We start from the raw sequence: 19,836 nt of genomic DNA on the forward strand, positions 1-19,836 counted from the left end.
AGTATGTATGTTTGTGTGTATGCAAATTGCATCATCAGCACAGCCGCACAGCTTGTCTGCGCACCATCTAGATTTACTTGAGCCGCACATGTGGTCCTCAGCTTTGCCCTGTGCGCTGACGCTTGCACCTGCTATTGACTGTACTAAAGAGTATCACAAAGAAGTTATAGTGGGCATGTGTCAAACAAGGCAACGTGGTCGACCAGGCGAGAGCCGATCCGGAACGCGCAAAAAAGAAGTATACCTGGGCCTCACACTTTTAAAGGTTGCCTTGAGTGTTCAAAGTGGTAGTTGCCAGCATAGAGAAGGCATCTATAATCAGAGGTTCATAGTAAAGCACTACATTTACTCAGTTACATTAACTTAACAAGGGAAAAACATTTTCCTTGATCTTTTGACACATAAGAGGTCATTGTCTAATAAAAACATACATTACGTTTCAGAACTGAAAACGGCCTCCTTAGTAGAATAAGAGTATTTATTTAAACCAAGCTGCAAAAATGGCTTGTTTGGAATTCGTGGAACTTGTAAATGTCACAAGGACCAAATTCATCTGCATATGCAATGCCTATTTTTCCATCATTTTAAAAGATGCGATGTCCAGTTATAATTCAAGTTATAACATAAAATGGAGACCCCCATTGTGTTTCATTCAGCTGCACCGTCTTGCTTTTGTGCTGTTTTGAATGCATCCTGGACCATTTTTGCACCCATTTGTGCTATTTTTAATTGTTAGTCTTTTGTAAACATGAAATCGTTGAACGTCATTGATAGTTTTAACGCATTTCCGGCTATGTGCACCACGTTTTAAGAGCAGTGCAAACACAACTTTCAAATTTGCGTGTCATTCTCCTGCCGCCACAGACTGGGAGAAACATGCAGTCCTGTGTGCAAACAAACACGGAAGATGTGAGATGAAAAGACCAGCATCTCTGCTTTGGCCTGTTAAAGCTGGTTGAAGCATCCCAACACCACCACCATGGACTGTTTATGTTTGTGAATTCAGAACATCTCAGTGAGGATTGTATGTTTTCAGCTCACATTAGGGGTGTGATTGAAAACCAGTCACAGGAACCGTCATTGAAGGATGGGGCAGTGAAAACACTGTTGGACTGGAAATCCATAAGTAAACAATTTAAATTCATGAATATTTCATGTGTCATGTCTGTTTGATAGTTTATGGTGCAGCTTGAGTGAACAGTTCAATATATTGAAATGCGTTGAAATGCGTTGGATGTGGGTTATATGTTCATTCTGAAATTTTATTTTATAAATGTTGTGGTCTTTATTCATTTTCTTCAGATTGCGTTTCAAATATGGCTCTATTGGAACGGCTGCATGATGTTAGCCAATAACAACAGTGGGCATTTATATTGAAGTCTTAAAGGGCCAGACATCTTAAATCAGGTATAGTTATGTCAACATGTTGCTCCAAATATTGCAAGCCCTCATAGATTCAGCTATTTCTTGTCTATATTAAAAAGGAAATAATATACATGCACTTACATTTACATATATTTATTTAAAAAACTTCAATACAATACACTGTAAACTCCAAAATAAGCACAGTCATAACCAAGGGAAGACAATTAGGAACATCGTACTGGGCCCTGTGACAAGGGGGCACACTAACATCCTTTATGGTATAGCCTATTCAATAGAACTTAAGCGACGGCCCTGGAAAACAGAATGTATAAATAGGAAAGGGTTAGGTTAGGTCAAATTACTGTTAAAGGAAACATGCTTAATTAATTGTTCCTTAAAGCATTTTTACGTAAACAGCTGTATTTAATTCAATGCAACAATTTATGTTAGAAAGGATTTAGCAACAATTTACACAAAGATTTGTTCTGCACATGATGAAGTCATAACGTGTATTACAGTAGTCAGCATAGGGTTCAATCTTTAACCCTTTAAAGGAGAGGCTGCACTTTACCTTAGTGCCCAGTGACAGATACGTGAGCTCATTCACATTGTATTTACAGCAGGGATATTTCAGAGTAGCATAAACTCATGTTCTCTATTTTCCATTAAATGTAAAAATAGAGAAGTTTCAAAGATTTTTCCTTTCCTTCTAGCTCCTCAAATAAAGACTGCTGGTGTCCAGTGGATATTGGCATCACCAACATCATCTCAGGCTGGTCTTATAGACCCCATAGTATTTTATAATTGTAATGATATTACAATGACATTTTGGGAAATCCTATTTGGCATTTGCTGGTTCTTTTATATTAGGATATATTAGAATGATGACATACATTATGAAAAATAAGAAGTATCAAAATTACATCTACAACTTAGTCACCAGTAGAGCATATTAGTGATTTAATTAAAAAGACTCACTTGTGATAAAGGTTGTGTTTTCTGGCTTACTGTTGCTCCAATCATGATCATGTTAGGCATTACAGGTCGAGGGAATTCCAAAGAAAAGTCAAAACGCAAAAACCAGAGAGCTGCACGGCTCATGATCTCCACCATAGTTGTTTTTCTCTGAAGTACACGTGAGGCAATCTCATCTGCATGAGTAAACAAATGGCTGCAAGTCATGGGTTGCAGTAGAATCCTTACCAGGTTCACACTTCTTTGCCAAAAATTCATGTTGTCAGTGTATTGTGTAAAAATTTGGGGAACGTAAGATGCTGGACTTGGGCATTGGCTGGCAAGATTGTCGACACTACAGGGATGGTTTATTTGCATATAAATTGCAGGAATTGAAAGATATTCTGCAACAATAACTCCAACAGGCTCAAACGGATCTGTGAGAATAGCATCAAAGTTGTAGTCTTTCAGTTTCTTCATCAAGTCATCATTGAAAAGCAAACTCTCAGCATTCCTCACTGTAAACATTTGAAGAACATCCAGTGAGATCAAGAATGCCTGGAACTTAGCCAGGTCTGTAGATATATCAATATTCAAAATTATGTTTAATTCCTTTGCTAACCTCTCTTCTATATCAGCCTTTGTGTAGGACACTGGAAATGTAAGAGTGGTTGTATGATCCGAAGGACCCATACTCAGACTTGCATCTGGGATGATGACCACCACCTGGTTTCCTCTCCTCCCCAGCTCCTCCACAATAGGCTTCATACCTAGCCAGTGACTGCCATCTGATGGAATAACCAACAGTTTCCCTGCTTCAGCTGAACCAAAGAGGAAGAGACTCAAGAGCAGCCATACACCAACCATTCTATCAATGCTGTGAAGAAATATGCCACTGTGACCCTTGGCAATATAAGGAGAAAACACCCACCTACTGCTTCTTTAAAGGTTAAAGTACTCCATATCAAAATATGCCACGATTATGCTCTAAGGAGTTGCAATGTTTGCAGCTTCTAAGACATGCTAACATGGCAAGCAAGGACTTTACAGTAAATGCTAAAGAAATTGTTATACAATAAACGAAAAAACCCAAAAAACGCTTTCCCTTCTTGCCCCTAAAACAAGTAGAAATTCAAAAGCAATTGTGAAACAACATACTCTTATCAAACAACACAGTTGGACTTTGAGAGTAGCTGTGACAAAAAACTTTTCAGCCTCCTGTAATTAATTAACAGAGTGGGTCTGTCTACTAATATAATTAGCAGATTATCCATGTTTCCTGCAAGGTTATATCAACACTGACTTTCAAAAAAATCTGGTGGTCACAAAAACACTGTATCCACTTGATAATTAGATTGGTATTTATATCAGAGCTAACTAAGCTTCCACCACCGAGTTACAGCAACTCACTCTTTATAAAGTATTTTGCACTGCTGTGATTCCTTGAAGCCTCTTTTTTGTAAATGTCCTGTACAGATCCATATTCTGTAATCTTTTAAGGAATCTTGCATTCGGCAAATGACAAACATTTCATATTTTTGTACAAATAATTGAATAAAATTGTAAACTGAATGAATAAACAGTAATGCACATCTCAAGATCTCAACAATCTGATTATATTCAGCTTTCCTTCAGACTTGTTCAAAGTGGTTTGCAATGTAATGTGAGAATTTGCATTGTGCTTCATTTCCTGTCAAAATGCATTTGTTTCCTTCTTAGGAAAAAACAAAACATTATAATGCTTTATTAACGTTTCCCCCCAAAAAACCTTCCACAGTATAAAGATAGAAATGCACTAAAATAGCTCCAATTCAAGTAACATTAAATGTTTCCCAAAGTCTAAGAGGGAGTTTGACTAATTGAAAGAACATGTCCCTACATAGGTTGAATATCCATTGCAATAGGCATTAAATCTCTTAAACTCTCATCCTCCACAATATTAATCTGCCGGTAGACTGTTGCTATCCATCCGCAAACGTGAAGCCACGTTCATGATTCGTATCAAGACGTCAGCACCACTTTAATCTACATTGGAAAAGCGATTGTAGACTATGGTCATAGTTGAGACTTGATGTGCTTCTGTGGTAATTAAAATGCAACTAACTTGACAAATACTTGATTTCTGTCACAAGTCCCATCTACGCTTGTTTTGTACAACAAACTGCATTAAGAGCTCCTTTCTCCATCATTTGATCACTGACAAAGCTGTTGTGTGTGTTTGTGGTGTGTGCATCAGTGTAATGAGTTCCTTACTATAAAGCTTTGCAGAACATCTTATATACTTTAGAACACTGAAGAAAAAATAACACTGAAGTGGAATATTTACCCTCAAAACAACTGAAACCAACCCTATCGTTTGCCAGCTAAGAAGAACATCTTTAATTTCAACAGCTGATTGTGCAGCCCGACTTATCTCACAGTGAATTCTGCTACAATAGATTGAAAGTTCTTCAGCTAAATTCTGTTTGTGCTCACCAAACTTCAGACCAATACCCCTACTGGACGAAGCGGGAAGTGTTTTTGAATGTAAAGGCATGTGTGAGCTCCAATGTACGAGTGAAAGGACAAAGAGTGTCGCCATAAGCAACTTTTAAAGCAAGTTATTTTTAGCAGGATGCAATACAGTGAAGAGGAATTAATATTTTATTAACTAAGGAGCAAGCTTGTTCATGTGCCATGTAGCTTCTAGTGTAACTAGCTTCTTTCTTTTAAGTGTGACTTTCAGTTTATCTTTAGGTTAATTATTTCTTTCTGTAGTAGTTTGTAGCTTAGCTTGCTACATCTTCCATTCTTAAACTCTGAGTGTGACAGACTCCTCGCAGAAGAGGGCGAGATTTCATAAAAAAAAAACACAAAAAAAAACAGTCAGTATAGGTATGACATTCTCTATCAAAATCTACAATAATTGTTTGGAGAGGATTCCTGATGTAACTTCACAGCCAATTCTCAACTCAGTGGAAATGATGTCCTCTTCACAGTTCATGACAGAAATAGACCGTCAAAGAAAAAACTGATGTTATGGCAAAAAGTGAACTATAAAACTGATAATGTCACAGTGGAACAAGCATGCAAATGCAATTATAAAAGCTTACCTGTGACAAAGGTTTTGGTTTCTTGGGTGCCATTCCCCCAATCATGATCATGTTAGGCATCACCGGTCGTGGGAATTCAAAGGCAAAGTCAAAACGCATAAACCAGAGAGCTGCACGACTCATAATCTCCATGACAGATGTTTTTCTCTTTAGTAGACGTGAGGCAATTTCATCTGCTTCACTGAGCACAAAATTACATGCTATGGGTTCCAGTAGGCTTCTTACCAGGTTCACATTCCTCTGCCAAAAATTCATCTGGTCTTTAAATTCAGTAACTCGTTGTGGAACGTAAGAGGGCAGACTTGGACATTGATTGGCAAGAGTGTCAACACCACAAGGAAAGTTTATTGACATATAAATAGCTGGAATTGAGAGATATTCACTAACAATAACACCACCAGGCTCAAATGTGTCTGTGAGAATAGCATCAAAGTTGTAGTCTTGCAGTTTTTTCATCAAGTCCTCATTGAAGAGCAGACCCTCTGCATTCCTCACTATATACTTTTGAAGAAAGCCCATTTGTCTGAAGTAAAACAGTAACTTTGACAAGTCAGAAGAGAGATCAGCATTCATAATTGTGGTAAAAAAGCCTTCTAAGTTCCCCAGTACTTCCTCCCTTGTGTAGGGTGTTGGGAATGTAAGGGTGGTTGTATGCTCTGAAGGACCCATTGTCATGCTCGAGTCTGGGATGACAACCACCACCTGGTTTCCTCTCCTCCCGAGCTCCTCCACAATAGGCTTCATCCCTAGCCAGAGGCTGCCATCTGATGGAATAACCAACAATTTCCCAGCTTCAGCTGAACCAAAGAGGAAGAGACTCAGGAACAACCATTCGCCAAACATTCTATCAGTGCTGTAAAAGAAAACGTCTTACTGTGGCTTTTGTCAGCTGGAGGAGATTAAGGTCATCAAGGAAAGAAACACAATGTTGTTGTGTAGCTTAAAGTTCTCTATATCTCACAATGAGTCTGTTTTATGTTCTAACAAGGTGGAGACACATGCGAATGGGTAGGACTTTATCTATTTATGGTGGTGAGGCAACCAGTGAAGGTTTAGAAATAAAGCTGATTTCTTGGCAAAAGTCCCCCATTGGCCCTTATCAGTCATGGCCTAATTTTAAAGGGTAACTAAACCCTAAACCAACTTTTTTTAGTTAATGATCTGTAAGAATGGGGCTTTATTAGTACTGGTCATTGATTCAAGTAATTTTTTTGACATTTGTGTATAAAGTGTTTTAATTCTACAATATATGGTGTAAAAACGTCTGAGTGCTGCCCTCTTCAGGTTGAACGGTGGCTACTGCAGTTGAATTTTCCTATTGGCTGTTTGCGGTACTTCGTGACGTAAGCGGTGACAGCTGACGTAAGCAGGTTCCAGCTCACCACGCCCTTGGTACGAGCTACCACGCCCATGGCAGTATAAAAACCATCTCGTTTCGTCAAAACCACTGTAGCGAGTCAGGAGTTGGAATTGCGAGTATTGAAAACGATCAGGATAGAGTATTTTAGCATCTATTTAGCATAGCATTTATATAGTTATTTAGATTATTTTGTGTAGCCTAGGTAGTTAATTAGCATATTTGTTAGTGTAGTATTGTTAGAAGCATAGTTAGTTAGTAGCATAGTATTGCGTCAGTTAGGATAGCTTCAAGTTAGCGTAGATTATCTGTATTTAGTACAGTGGTCAGGATGGTACGTAGGTGTAGTGTTTCTGGTTGCAACAGCACTGCTGGACTGTATAGCTTTCCAGCAGACTTGGAAATTAGGCGCCAGTGGTTACATGTCCTTGGCCTGGAAGACCGCGAGTTCCCGCCTATAGCTGGAGGAGTGTGCAAACTGCATTTTACTCAGGATTGCTTCTCCTACGCAATGGAGGTGGAAATGGGCTTCTCCAAACAGCTCGCGCTGAAAAGCGACGCAGTGCCAAATGCTGCTCCTCCTGCATGGACTCCACCACCGCAACGGCGTCTTGTGGTGAGTGATCATATATATTTGAATCACAATTTATGGTTAGGCTAAAGTTAATCCTCTGGGGTCGACAAACGCGCGTTCGCGATGCGGGAGTGTTAAACGTATTGCACCCTTATATATTATATTACGGTATTGACTACCTGTATAGTTTTATTTGGAGGTATACGGTTTTGTACATGATGACGTTACGCTTTACGTCACATTCTTCTAAGTAGGAGAGAACAGCTAACTGATGTTATGTTCAAGTGAAGCTTGCTAAATAAAAATCCTGCTAAAAGGATAAACATCACTGAACAGCGTTTCGTTTGTTTTTCCTGCACGCGAGTGAAGGTGAATGCGCACTCGGATGCTCAACAGGGAGTTAAAACCGCAGTTTGAGCCAGCGGCTCATATCGTATTGATATGGCTCCGGCCCTGTGTCCACAGACAATTCACCCTCCTCCACTTCAGGTGAAGATGGGGGAGAAAGGTCCTCGACTTCAAAAGACCGCTCCGTGGCAAAGCTACTTGCGTCACTCCAGTCACTCTCCATTTTAGAGTCTGACAGCAGCTGTCAATTAATCTGTCACTACGGGTCTCAGGTGCACGCCCCCGCTCAACGCCGCCCTCGGTTCGTCCCCTCTATCCCCGCTGGGGTCTGCCCACTTTTCGAGCATTTTTCAAATATTGCTAGTGGGTGGAGTCAGACTCTGAGCAGGGGTTTAGTTACCCTTTAATTCTCTTCTTTGATCATGCTCTATCAACAGGAGAGAAAAATTATGTTACTTAAGCAGCCTTGAACTTTAGCCTCTGACAGTAACTTCAACATTTGTGCAGCCAATAATCTCTTCTATATATGCTTATTAAACAAATGTAAAATAAAGGCAAGCATGAAATTTCGTATGGTCCTGCCATTCATATAATCATGTTTTATATATATATATATAAAATTCTGGTTGTAAATTTCTGGTTGTTTTAACAGTAATAGGGATTTAAGCATGGGACACACATGCTAATATGCATATGTACAATTTTCTCTAAAATTATAATATTCTGAATCAGTTTCCAGTTCAGTTTCAATCATTTGGATAGCTGATTCATGCACTGAATTGTTTGGAGCTGTATATCACTCAGGCCATGCCCAATCTAATCCATTTTCTTTTAAAAACTCTACTTTCAACTCTCCCTATCATTTGCCAACTAAGAAGAAAGTCTTTATTAATTTCAGCAGCTGCTTGTGCAACCATAATGATCTCACATAGTAACCATGTATGTAATAACCATGGCTGTAGTAACCATGTTTTTGTTTTTGGTTAAAACCATGGATATACTGAAGTAATATTGTAGTAAAACCATGGTTAATTTTTGTAAGGGTAAACAAAGTAGAAGTCATGTTTAGTTTTGTTTAGTTTTGGCTAATAAATGTAAAAAATAATGACTTGAATTATGACTAAAATAATATTTAAAATTACACATTTTAACCTGAGAAATTGCAAAAAAAAAAAAGAAAAATCATAGAGGTATCGACACAATTCAATGTGGTTGCGCCACAAGAGAAGGTAAATTAGGCATAATGAGACCAATTTCAGGGTACTGGAAATTTTATTTACATTGCATACATTTACGTAAATGCATGTTGGCTTGCCGAGAGGTGAGATGTTGGTGCAGCTTTTGAACAACTTTGTACTGCAGGTTAAACACATCTCCACACAAAATAGTATTAAAACGGTGCACAAAAAAGTACCATGATATTACCATGTTTTGACATTACTATGGTAGTAATGTGGTATTCTGTGACATACCTTGGAGTATCGTGAAAATATAGTATATGAATATACTTATAATTGTACAGAGCCTCTTAGAGGCAAGTAAGTTTTGCGTTCCCTCATAATAGTTTTGCAAGCCATCGCAATAGTTTTGTGTTCCCTCGCAGTATGTTTTGCATTCCCTCATAATAAGTTTTGCTATACGTTTACCATGGTTATACTTAACCATATTTTAACCTTAATATTTGCAGTAAAACCATAATGATAATACAGGAAAACAAAAACTATGGAAATAAAAAAAATCATAATTTTGTAGTTACTTTGATTTTACTACAAATACCATGATATTTGTGGTAATACTATAGTACCCACAAGATTAAACATGGCTGATCTATAGTAAAACCATGGTTACTATATGGATAAAGTATACTGTATTAAAACCATGGTTTTAATAAAGTACTTAACCAATATTTAACCACATTAGCTTTTTTTAAAATGTACAAATTCCATGTAGCCTATTGTGATGATACAGACTCGGACACAGGGGTAAGATTCATACGCAGAGCTTTAATAGAGATGTAATCGGTGAAGGCAAGGGTCAAAACCAGATGATCAAGTATACAGGCAGACAGTTCCAAAAAGATAGGCAACAGGGTAAACAATAGACAGGCTAGGATCAAGGTACAGGAGGTAGCAGGTGTAGATAAACGCTCAGAAAACTCAAGAGAATGGCAAGACTTTGCAGTGTGAACTAGATACAACTGAGAATATACAGACAGATGTAATCAGAAGGAATGCGTTGCAGGTGTGGGAGAGAGTCAGTAATCAGGCGAGGCTGATCTCATGTAGGAGGGAGAAGGGTGTCAGAGTCAATAGATGTTACAGTACTCTCTCTTTTAGGTCCCTCTCCTCTTCTTTGGTCCACCCCTCTGTACGGGGGGGTCTTCCCCGAGGTCGTGGGACAGGGTGGTTGGGAGTTTCGGGAGGGGGATGAGATGGCAGGCCTTAGAGAACCGATCTACGGCGACAAGGATGGTGGAGTTACCCTGTGATGGGGGTAAGTCAGTAACTGGAAGAGGATGGAGGAGTCCTGCACGAAGGAACCTGGAAGTCTTGGATTGTGCACAAACAGAACAACTCTTGACATAGTTAGAGAAATCATGTCACTGTATCAATCAGCACTGTAAATGAACCCTCAAGCCAATGCTGTCATTTGTCAATCCTCAAAGGTGGTTTTCATAGCCAGTAACTCCCAGTTTCCTACATTGTAGATTTGTTCTGCCGGGTTGAGCTTTCTGGAGAAGTAGACACACGAAAACAGACGGATCACCATGGCATTGGGAGAGTATGTGTTGGAAGCATCAATCTCCACCACGAACGTTTTGGAAGAGGTTGGGTGTCATAGATTGGGGATGAGGTCAACTGTTCATTCAATGATTGAAAGGCATAAATGGCCACTGAGTTCCAAGCCAGCGTCTTGGGCTTACCTCACAACAGGGAGGTGAGGGGGCCTGCAATAACACTGAAGTTGCGAATGTATTGTTTGTAGAGTACCGGGGAGAAGGTCTATAGCACAGTCAAGAAAGTGAAGAGGTGGTAATCTGGTTGTCTTGGACTTGCTGAAGACAGACAGGTAATCGTGGTAACAGGATGGCAGGATGGATAATGGAGATGAGTCAGTGAGGTTTGCACAGGTTACACGACATGGTATGGGACTGACCGACTGTAGACATTTTGTTATGCAGAACGGGCTTCATTCGGTGATTTCACCCCGTGACTAAGATATGACGGGATCATGTTTCACTAGCCATGGGTAGCCTAGCACCAGTGGAGTTTAAGTTGTGGAGTTGATGAGAAACTGCAGAAATTCAAAATGACAGGCTCCAACTTGCACGGAGAGCTCATGTGTGATTCGTTGAATGGGACTGGTGCAGAGATTTCACCCATCTAATGTTGTGACAGAGGTAGGAAGAACAATAAAAGCAGTCTCAAGAGCAAGGTGAGAAACCAGTTTATCATCAATAAAATTACCAGCAGCACCAGAGCCTAGGAGGGCTGTGGTAGCGAGACTGGTAGTGGCCGTTCTAAATATAACAAGCACCAGCATAACTCTATTCTCAATGGGAGTTACATTAGAGATACTTACCGGGTTTAAGGACGAGAACTTGGAAGGGCAAGTGGGACATGAAGGGTCCAGTCTCACCACAACAGAGGCAGAGTCTCTGAGTGATGCGCCTTGGTCTCTCATCTCTGGTTAGATGGGCATGTCCCAACTGCATGGGCTCAGTGGATGACTCCAGAGGGTGCGATGGGACACATTAAACATTCGAGAGATGGGAGTACGACTGTGAATGAGATTAACTAGTTTTATGGAGAGGAGAATAAATTGTTGTAGAGTGAGATTCTCATCTCGACTAGCTAACTCAGACTGCAGGGTATCATTGAGCCCATTTTGATATATGGTCTTGAGGGGTGAGTCAGGCCAACCTGTTTTTGCAGCAAGCATATGGAAAATTAAAGCATACTCTGCTGCCATCACAGTGCTTTGGGTGAAGTGCAACAGTCGGTTCTCTACTCCCTCTCCCCACTTGCATGAAACCGCTCTTGAAAACGCTCTTGAAATTGTCTGTAAACATATCCAGAGAGTTCCAAACAGAACTGGCGAAAAGTCATATTCACTGACAAGTCATGGTTTTGTCTGACTAGGGGTGATGGTCGGACTCGTCGATGGAATTAATGTTACACCAAGGCCTGTACTCTGGAGCAGGATCGATTTGGAGGTGGAGGGTCTGTCATGGTCTGGGCCGGTGTGTCACAGCATCATCAGACTAAGCTTTTTGTCACTGCACACAATCTCAACGCTGTGCGTTAAAGGGAAGACATACTCCTCCCTCATGTGGTACCCTTCCTGCAGGCTCATCCTGACATGACCCGCCAGCATGACAATGCCACCAGCCATACTTCTCATTCTGTGCATGATTTCCTGCAAGACAGGAATGTCAATGTTCTGCCATGGCCAGCAAAGAGCCCGAATCTCAATCCCATTGAGCACATCTGGGACCTGTTGGATTAGAGGGTGAGGGCTAGGGCCATTCCCCTCAGAAATGTCTGCAAACTTGAAAATGTCTTGGTGGAAGAGAGGGGTAACATCTCACCGCAAGAACTGGCAAATCTGGTGCAGTCCATGAGGAGGATATGCACTGCAGTACTTAACACAGCTGGCAGCCACACCAGGCACTGACTGTTACTTTTTATATTGATTGTTCAGTTTATGTCTCTATATATCATTTTATGTGCATACAAATATACACATGTTAAGTTTGCTGGAAATAAAAGCAGTTGAATGTGAGAGGACGTTTCTTTTCTGCGGAGTTTACAACACATAGAGAATGAATCACCTGTATATCACATAGAGACTGTGTCTGTTCATTAAACTACCAAACACAAACCCCTCACGAAATCATTTAGAAAATTTTTTTTTAAGGTTAAACTAGAAAATAACAAACAAAATAAAACAATAAACATATATAGGTAAGGCTACTAAACATTATATCTCTTTCAACCAAAGCCATAATTGTAAATGAAATTATTACAGATCATAGTTTGGATGTGCTCTATTTGACTGAAACCTGGCCTAAACCAGATGAATATATTAGTTTAAATTAATCTACTCCCCCAGGATATTGTTAGAAACATGAGCCTCGTCTGAAGGGTCGAGGAGGACTTGTTGCCACAATTTACAGTGAAGTTTTTGTTGTTACTCAGAGGACAGGATATAATTTTAAGTCTTTTGATCTAATAATGCTTAATGTGACACCATCAAATATAAATAATAAATCTCTGTCATCTTTTGCTGTTGCCCCCCTTCGATTAAAGAAAATTTAAGAAAAAAGCTCAGCACTATGGTATAATGATCATACTCATGCTCTCAAGAGAGCACCTCTGAAAATGGAGCGCAACTGGAACATTTTTTTAATTAGAGGTATTTTTCAGTACATGGAAGGATAGTGTATGCAGCTACAGATACAGGCAAGTGTCGCTGACAGAGAACGCTTGCAGGTCCCCAACCTTCTTGATGGAGGAGAGGGCGATCAGGAGGGCCGTCTTCAAGGAGAGGGCTCTGAGCTCGACTGATTCTAGTGGCTTGAAGGGGGGTCTCTGAAGGCCTGAAAGGACTATGGAGAGATCCCATGAGGGGAACAGGCATAACCTGGGAGGTTTCAGCCACTGGGTGCCTCTAAGGAACCTGATGATCAGATCGTGTTTCCCTAGGGACTTACCATCCACTGCGTTGTGGTGAGCCAATATGGCAGCTATGTAAACCTTCAAGGTGGAGGGGGAAAGCCTTCCCTCCAGCCTCTCCTGCAGAAATGAGAGCACTGACCCGACTGTGCATCTCTGCGGGTCTTCAGATCAGGAAGAGCACCAATTTGCGAACAAGTGCCACTTCAGGGCGTAACGTTGCCTGGTAGAGGGTGGCGAAGTGGGCTAAAGCACATAACTGTTAATCAGAAGGTTGCTGGTTCGATCCCCACAGCCACCACCATTGTGTCCTTGAGCAAGGCACTTAACTCCAGGTTGCTCCGGGGAATTGTCCCTGTAATAAGTGCACTGTAAGTCGCTTTGGATAAAAGCATCTGCCTAATGCATAAATGTAAATGTAGCTCTGGCTTGGTTGATCGTGACTACACCAGTAGGTGGTAGTAGATCTTAAATCTTCCGCGTCCTGTCCATCAAAGTTGTAGTCTTGCAGTTTCTTCATCAAGTCCTTGTTGAATGGCTGACTCTCTGTATTCCTTACTATAAAGTTTTGCCAGTAATAGTCCATTTCCAGTAAAAGATCCAGTAATAGTCCATTTCAACCGACATGGTTCAGGTGCGGGTTCCTAGGCCGGTGTGTATTCTTGAACTGTTCCACGTGTTTCCACCACTGTAAAGGCCATTCAGGGACGTAAAATCTGGTTCTGCAATGGCCCCAAAAGCTTGCTAGTCTCTACATAGGAACCGTTTACATCGGGGGAGGAGGGCATGATTATGTTTCGTCACCTGACAGTTTTCCAAATAACAAAAGTAGCTACTGTCTGCAGCAAGGAGTACTTTTTCACTCAATATTTTCAATAAAATCCCCACAAAAATGACAGATATCAAAAGTGTTCAAGAAACGCAGAGGAAACAAGCAAAATATGTGCAAAATGTTCTTCTATGGAGATCCAAATTAAACTAGAGAGAATGCAAAGGAAAAAAATCTATGAGGAGTGAAGGCAAGAATTTAAGCATGCAGCCAGCTTCAATTGGACAATTGACCAAATCATAAACAAATTGAAAACTTAAAAATACAGGGAGCATAAGCAAAAGCAGCAGTGGAGGGAGCAACGATGTCTTGGACTCTGAACTCAGACACCGTCCATCCAGCAAACTAACCGGGGCATTAAATTCAGTCAGTCTTGCTTGAGATAAACACAGAATTGCTAGTGTCCTTTGCAGCTGATCTAGGTAATTAATAATATTTGCTAAATTTGTTAGCTTTCCTAACACTCTTCTCATCTTATTTTCTGCATTGTTTTGTTAAGGAAGATAGCTGCTATCAGTTATGTAAACAAGTGGGATTCTCAGTTGCTCTGGCAAAATACAAATACAAATATCTGCTACACCAATGTTAATAATGTGAACCTGGTAAGGTGGGTAGTCCATAGGTGTGCCATCTGAGATTGTTCCTAAAGATTTTTACATTCAAAGTTATCATACATTAATTAAACTGGCTCATCTAAGACTTTAAAAGCTATCATGACCGCTGTGGTCACGGTAGGAAATTGTTAATGGCAGTGTATTAAAGTGCAGAAAGGTGATGCTGCACTTTGCCTCAGTGCCCAGAGATAGTTGAACTCTTTCATATTGTTTTACAGAGATTTTTAAGAAAAACTTTAATGTGCGTTATGTCCTCTCACAGGCCTGTAAAAAAAAAAGGTGCATAGTTCCCCACTCTTTCTCAGCTCATCGTGGCTAGACTATTTAGACCAATAGTTCAGATAAATCACTCTCCTAATATGGTATACATAAAAAAGAGGGGAAAAAATAGGTGTGCTACAAAAGTTATCAAATAAGAATAGACAATGGTGCTCACTGGAAAAAATTATTGAAAAAAGAGAAACATAAAAGGTACTCATTTACAACATCTAAAACAGCCAACGCATTTCAGCTAAGAAAGCCTTCATCAGGGTACAATTTCCCAGTACTCTCAATATGGTTTTGTTGCTGTTTGAGGTTTGCTTAGAAATTACAAATGGAAGATTTAAGAAGCTCTGACAAGATATTGTTGACTCTCCAACAACAATCAGCATGTTTGAAATTATTGCTAAGTCAGTGAAAAGACTGATGTCCTTGGAGTGACCGATGACAAGACATTGGCCTACTTGGATCTATCAATATAATCATCAATATAATCAAAGCCAAATACACAAACACAAATTGTTTACAATGGTAATTGTGTAATCAATGATTTGAGTAGGTTAATGGCCTTTAACATGTCTGATGTAACTGGACAAACAGAATTTTTGATTCAGAGGGCATGGTGGCCTCTCGGACTTGTGCATTTGCAGGCTATTTTCACAATCCATGACAAAAAAAACAGGGATTCAAAAAAATCTGATGTTTTGGGCAAAACGAGAGCAACAGTTCTGATAATGTTAGAATACAACAAGCATGCAAATAAAATATGAAGGCTTACTTGTGACAAAGGTTTTGGTTTCTTGGTTGCCATTCCCCCAATCATGATCATGTTAGGCATCACCGGTCGTGGGAATTCAAAGGCAAAGTCAAAACGCATAAACCAGAGAGCTGCACGACTCAGGATCTCCATCATAGATGTTTTTCTCTTTAGCAGACGTGAAGCAATTTCATCTGCTTCGGCATGCAAAAGTTTACAAGAAATTGGTTGCAGCAGACTCCTTACCATGTTCACACTCCTCTGCCAAAAATTCATCTGGTCTTTAAATTCAGTAACGCGTTGTGGAACGTAAGAGGGAGGACTTGGACATTGGCTAGCAAGAGCGTCAGCACCACACGGAAGGTTGATTTGCATATAAATAGCTGGAACTGAGAGATATTCACTAACAATAACACCAACAGGCTCAAACGGATCTGTGAGAATAGCATCAAAGTTGTAGTCTTGTAATTTTTTCATCAAGTCCTCATTGAAGAGCAGACCCTCAGCGTTCCTAACTATAAACTTTTGAAGAAAGCCCATTTGGCCAAAGAAAAGCAGGAACTTGGACAGGTCAGAAGAGAGATCAATATTCAGAAGTGTGGTTAAATTGCCTTCTAAGTTCCCCAGTACTTCCTCCCTTGTGTAGGGTGTTGGGAATGTAAGGGTGGTTGTATGCTCCGAAGAACCCATAGTCATACTTGAGTCTGGGATGACGACCACCACCTGGTTTCCTCTCCTCCCCAGTTCCTCCACAATAGGCTTCATCCCTAGAAAGTGGCTGCCATCTGATGGAATAACCAACAGTTTCCCTGCTTCAGCTGAACCAAAGAGGAAGAGACTCAGGAACAACCAAACGCTAACCATTCTATCAATGCTGTGAAAGAAAACGTCTCACTGTCGGTTGGCAGAGATTAAGGTCAACAAAGAACAACCACACAATGTTGGTGACTAGCTTAAAGTTTTCCATGTCTCACAATGAGTCTGGTTTATGTTAAAAAGAGGTGGAGACACGTGCAGCTGGGTGTGATTTTATCTACAGTAAGGCGGTGACACAATCAAAGAAGGTGAAAGTTTAGAAATATGTAATGCCACAATGCAAATTCACATTTCTATTTGCAAAAACAGCCTTGAACTTTAGCCTTTGAAAGTAACTGTAACATTTTTGCAGCCAATTACCTCTGCTTGTTGAACAAATGCAAAAAATGGCAAGAATGAAATTTTGCATGGTCCTGCCATTAAAATAATGTTTTGACTTTTTCATAAGATCTGAAAACCTCTGGATGTTTTAAGAGTATTAGTAGATTTAAACATGTATATGAACACACATGCTCATAGCTATATTTACAATGTTATCTCATATTTTACAATTTGTTAAATTAAACAAACAACAATATATATATATATATATATATATATATATATATATATATATATAGCCTATTATTTAAACACTAACCAAGAATAAATTGGCTTCAAAATGTAAAAAAATTATACATAGAAAATATTTTGAACAAACTGTAATTAAAGTTCATTTCTAATGTAGAAATGTACACTTCTCTTCTGTATACCTTTTTTAAATAGAGAGCGGAGTATGAGCTTGAAGATAAAATACAAACAGAATGCTTCTTCAAACAATGGCTTGTTGCCAAAAGTGTCAGGATCGTACATGTCTGATTACACAGATGGGAACAGTTTTGACCAGCAAATCATGATCAAGTTAGTCTTCTAATTTTAAAGTCTTCTACAGAGCCTTCCTTCTATAGGAACAGCAAGGAAACTGCTAATTTAGAGTAAGTTTGTCATAGGTAAGCATATGACATGGCACAATCTACTCCACCAGAATCATTGTATACAATTCGAGTAGTCAGATAAGAAACTAAATTGATGAAAAATTGGCCAATAATAGAAATGGACTGTTTGATTGAAAATGTTGGTTACAATAAAAGAGGACATAGATGAGGCTCCAGGTCTGTGCCCAGAGGTTTGTAGATTTTTGTAGTGATGACATTTCAGAAATGTCTAAACATATTTGTTCTCTCACAGACCTATAAAAAGGCTCAAAGAGGTCAACCCCTTCTCAATCCACTAACTGCCAATGTATGTATTCATCATCTTATTCACTTGCCATTTTCACAAATTCTCGAAGATTTCTCAAAATTAAAATTTTCCTTTTTCACAAATATTAATAAATATTCAAATATTAAAAATACATTAAAATCTGAATTAAAAACAAATGTCCAGACAAATGGGATTCTTATCTCGGGTGAGATACTGGCCAGTTAAGCTAGTACATTTGCTGGCTCTCTTCACATTTGAGGATGACCACAGACCGCAGCAAAGACAAAAAGACAGCTATTAGAAGGACTTACCTGTGGCAAAGGCTTTGCTTTCTTGGCATCCATTCCTCCAACTGCGATCATGTTAGGCAACATCGGCCGTGGAAATTCAAAACTAAAGTCAAAACGTATAAACCATAAAGCTGCACGGCTCATGATCTCCACCATAGAAGTTTTTCGCTTTAGCACACGTGAGGCAATCTCATCTGCACGAGCAAACATACGTTCACAGGCCATGGGTTGCAGCAAAGCCCTTACCAGGTTCACACTTCTTTGCCAAAAATTCATGTTTTCAGTAAATTGAGTAAAATGTTGTGGAACATAAGATGCTGGAACTGGACAGTGATTGGCAAGAGTGTCGACACCACAAGGATGATTAACTTGCATATAAATGGCTGGAATTGAAAGATATTCTGCAACTACAACTCCAACGGGCTCAAATGGATCTGTGAGAATAGCATCGAAGTTGTAGTCTTTCAGTTTCTTCATTAAGTCCTCATTGAAGAGCAGACCCTCAAAGTTTCGTGTTGTATGATCTTTGAGTATATCCAGGGTGTAGATGAAACCTTTAAACCTAGCCAGATCTGTAGATACATCTACTCTTAACAGGGCATTCAAACCTGCATTTAAGCCCTCCAGTAGTTGGTCCTTGGTGTAGGGCACTGGATATGTCAGAGTAGTGGTATGTTCTGATGTACCCATGCTCAGACTTGCTTCTGGGATGACGACCACCACCTGGTTTCCTCTACGCCCAAGCTCCTCAACCATATGCTTCAACCCTGTCCAGTGGCTGCCATCTGATGGAACAACCAACAACCTCCCAGCCTGAGCTGAGCCCAGGCAGAGAAGACACAACAGCAAAACAAAATCAGCCATTCTAACAATCATATAATTCAAAATGAGCAATAATTACGAGCATACTGTATGAATTGGTATAGGCAACCGTTTGAAAGCTCTTGCATTTGCACTCCCTAGCACAGGATTTTATCCAAAATGGGGTGTTGCTACATCAACAAAGAAGGTAGGGCCTGAATAGAATGTAAGCTCCACTGTTCTGTCACAAACCACACCCTCAGTAAAATGGTGAACTCAATAGAAAAGAAAACAGGGCAAGAAAGAAAAACAAATGTCTGTATAGACATGAAGAAATGTCATGTTTTGTGTACATAAACTTGGACTTATAAAACATGTACAGTAGGAGTGTTCATCTTTAGTCCTTATGATGGCTTTTGTTGAGCTTAAACTCACCTTTTGCGATAAGTTCCACTGTTGTTTCCATATGTTGACCACTAGATGGCATTAGAAGAAATCTGTTTGGGGTGATTCTTGATTTATCAGTTTCACCTTTGCTGATTAATATCCAGAGCTCTCATATGAATCATAATAGGCTCAACTAATCATACGGTACTATATAGTAGCATGCCCAATTTAGATTAATGTAACATAATTCATATTGTGTTCAAAATAGCAGATCCAAAGTTCCCAGGTGACGTCTTATTTCTCATGAACTTTTTAAAGAATGCATTAGTAATTGTTTTTTGTCAACAAAATTGTAAAATATGTCCATCTAGTGCATGTTTACACAGACCAACAATTGAAAATAGTGCAGATGGGTGCAAAAACATTTATCCTCAAAACAGCAAGACAGAATGGGAGTCTCCTTTTAAGAGT

At 39.7% G+C, this 19,836-nt stretch overlaps 1 protein-coding gene across 5 annotated transcripts in view; it reads right to left on the reverse strand.

The window, feature by feature from the left end:
• The window catches only part of LOC127654831 (UDP-glucuronosyltransferase-like), a 29,782-nt gene extending 10,640 nt beyond the window's left edge, over positions 1–19,142 (reverse strand). The window contains exons 1-2 of one of the 5 annotated variants that reach the window (XM_052142300.1): positions 3,251–3,746; positions 2,344–3,140 (exon numbers count right to left, since the gene is read on the reverse strand). In XM_052142300.1, the coding sequence (XP_051998260.1) occupies positions 2,344–3,087 (744 nt within the window). In that variant the 5' untranslated portion in view covers positions 3,088–3,140; positions 3,251–3,746. The other 4 variants (XM_052142296.1, XM_052142299.1, XM_052142298.1 and 1 more) reach the window with 4 other exon arrangements.
• Positions 19,143–19,836: the final 694 nt, after the last annotated feature.

Source organism: Xyrauchen texanus, chromosome 14, assembly GCF_025860055.1.
Source record: "Xyrauchen texanus isolate HMW12.3.18 chromosome 14, RBS_HiC_50CHRs, whole genome shotgun sequence".
In the NCBI taxonomy this organism is placed as follows: Eukaryota; Metazoa; Chordata; class Actinopteri; order Cypriniformes; family Catostomidae; genus Xyrauchen; species Xyrauchen texanus.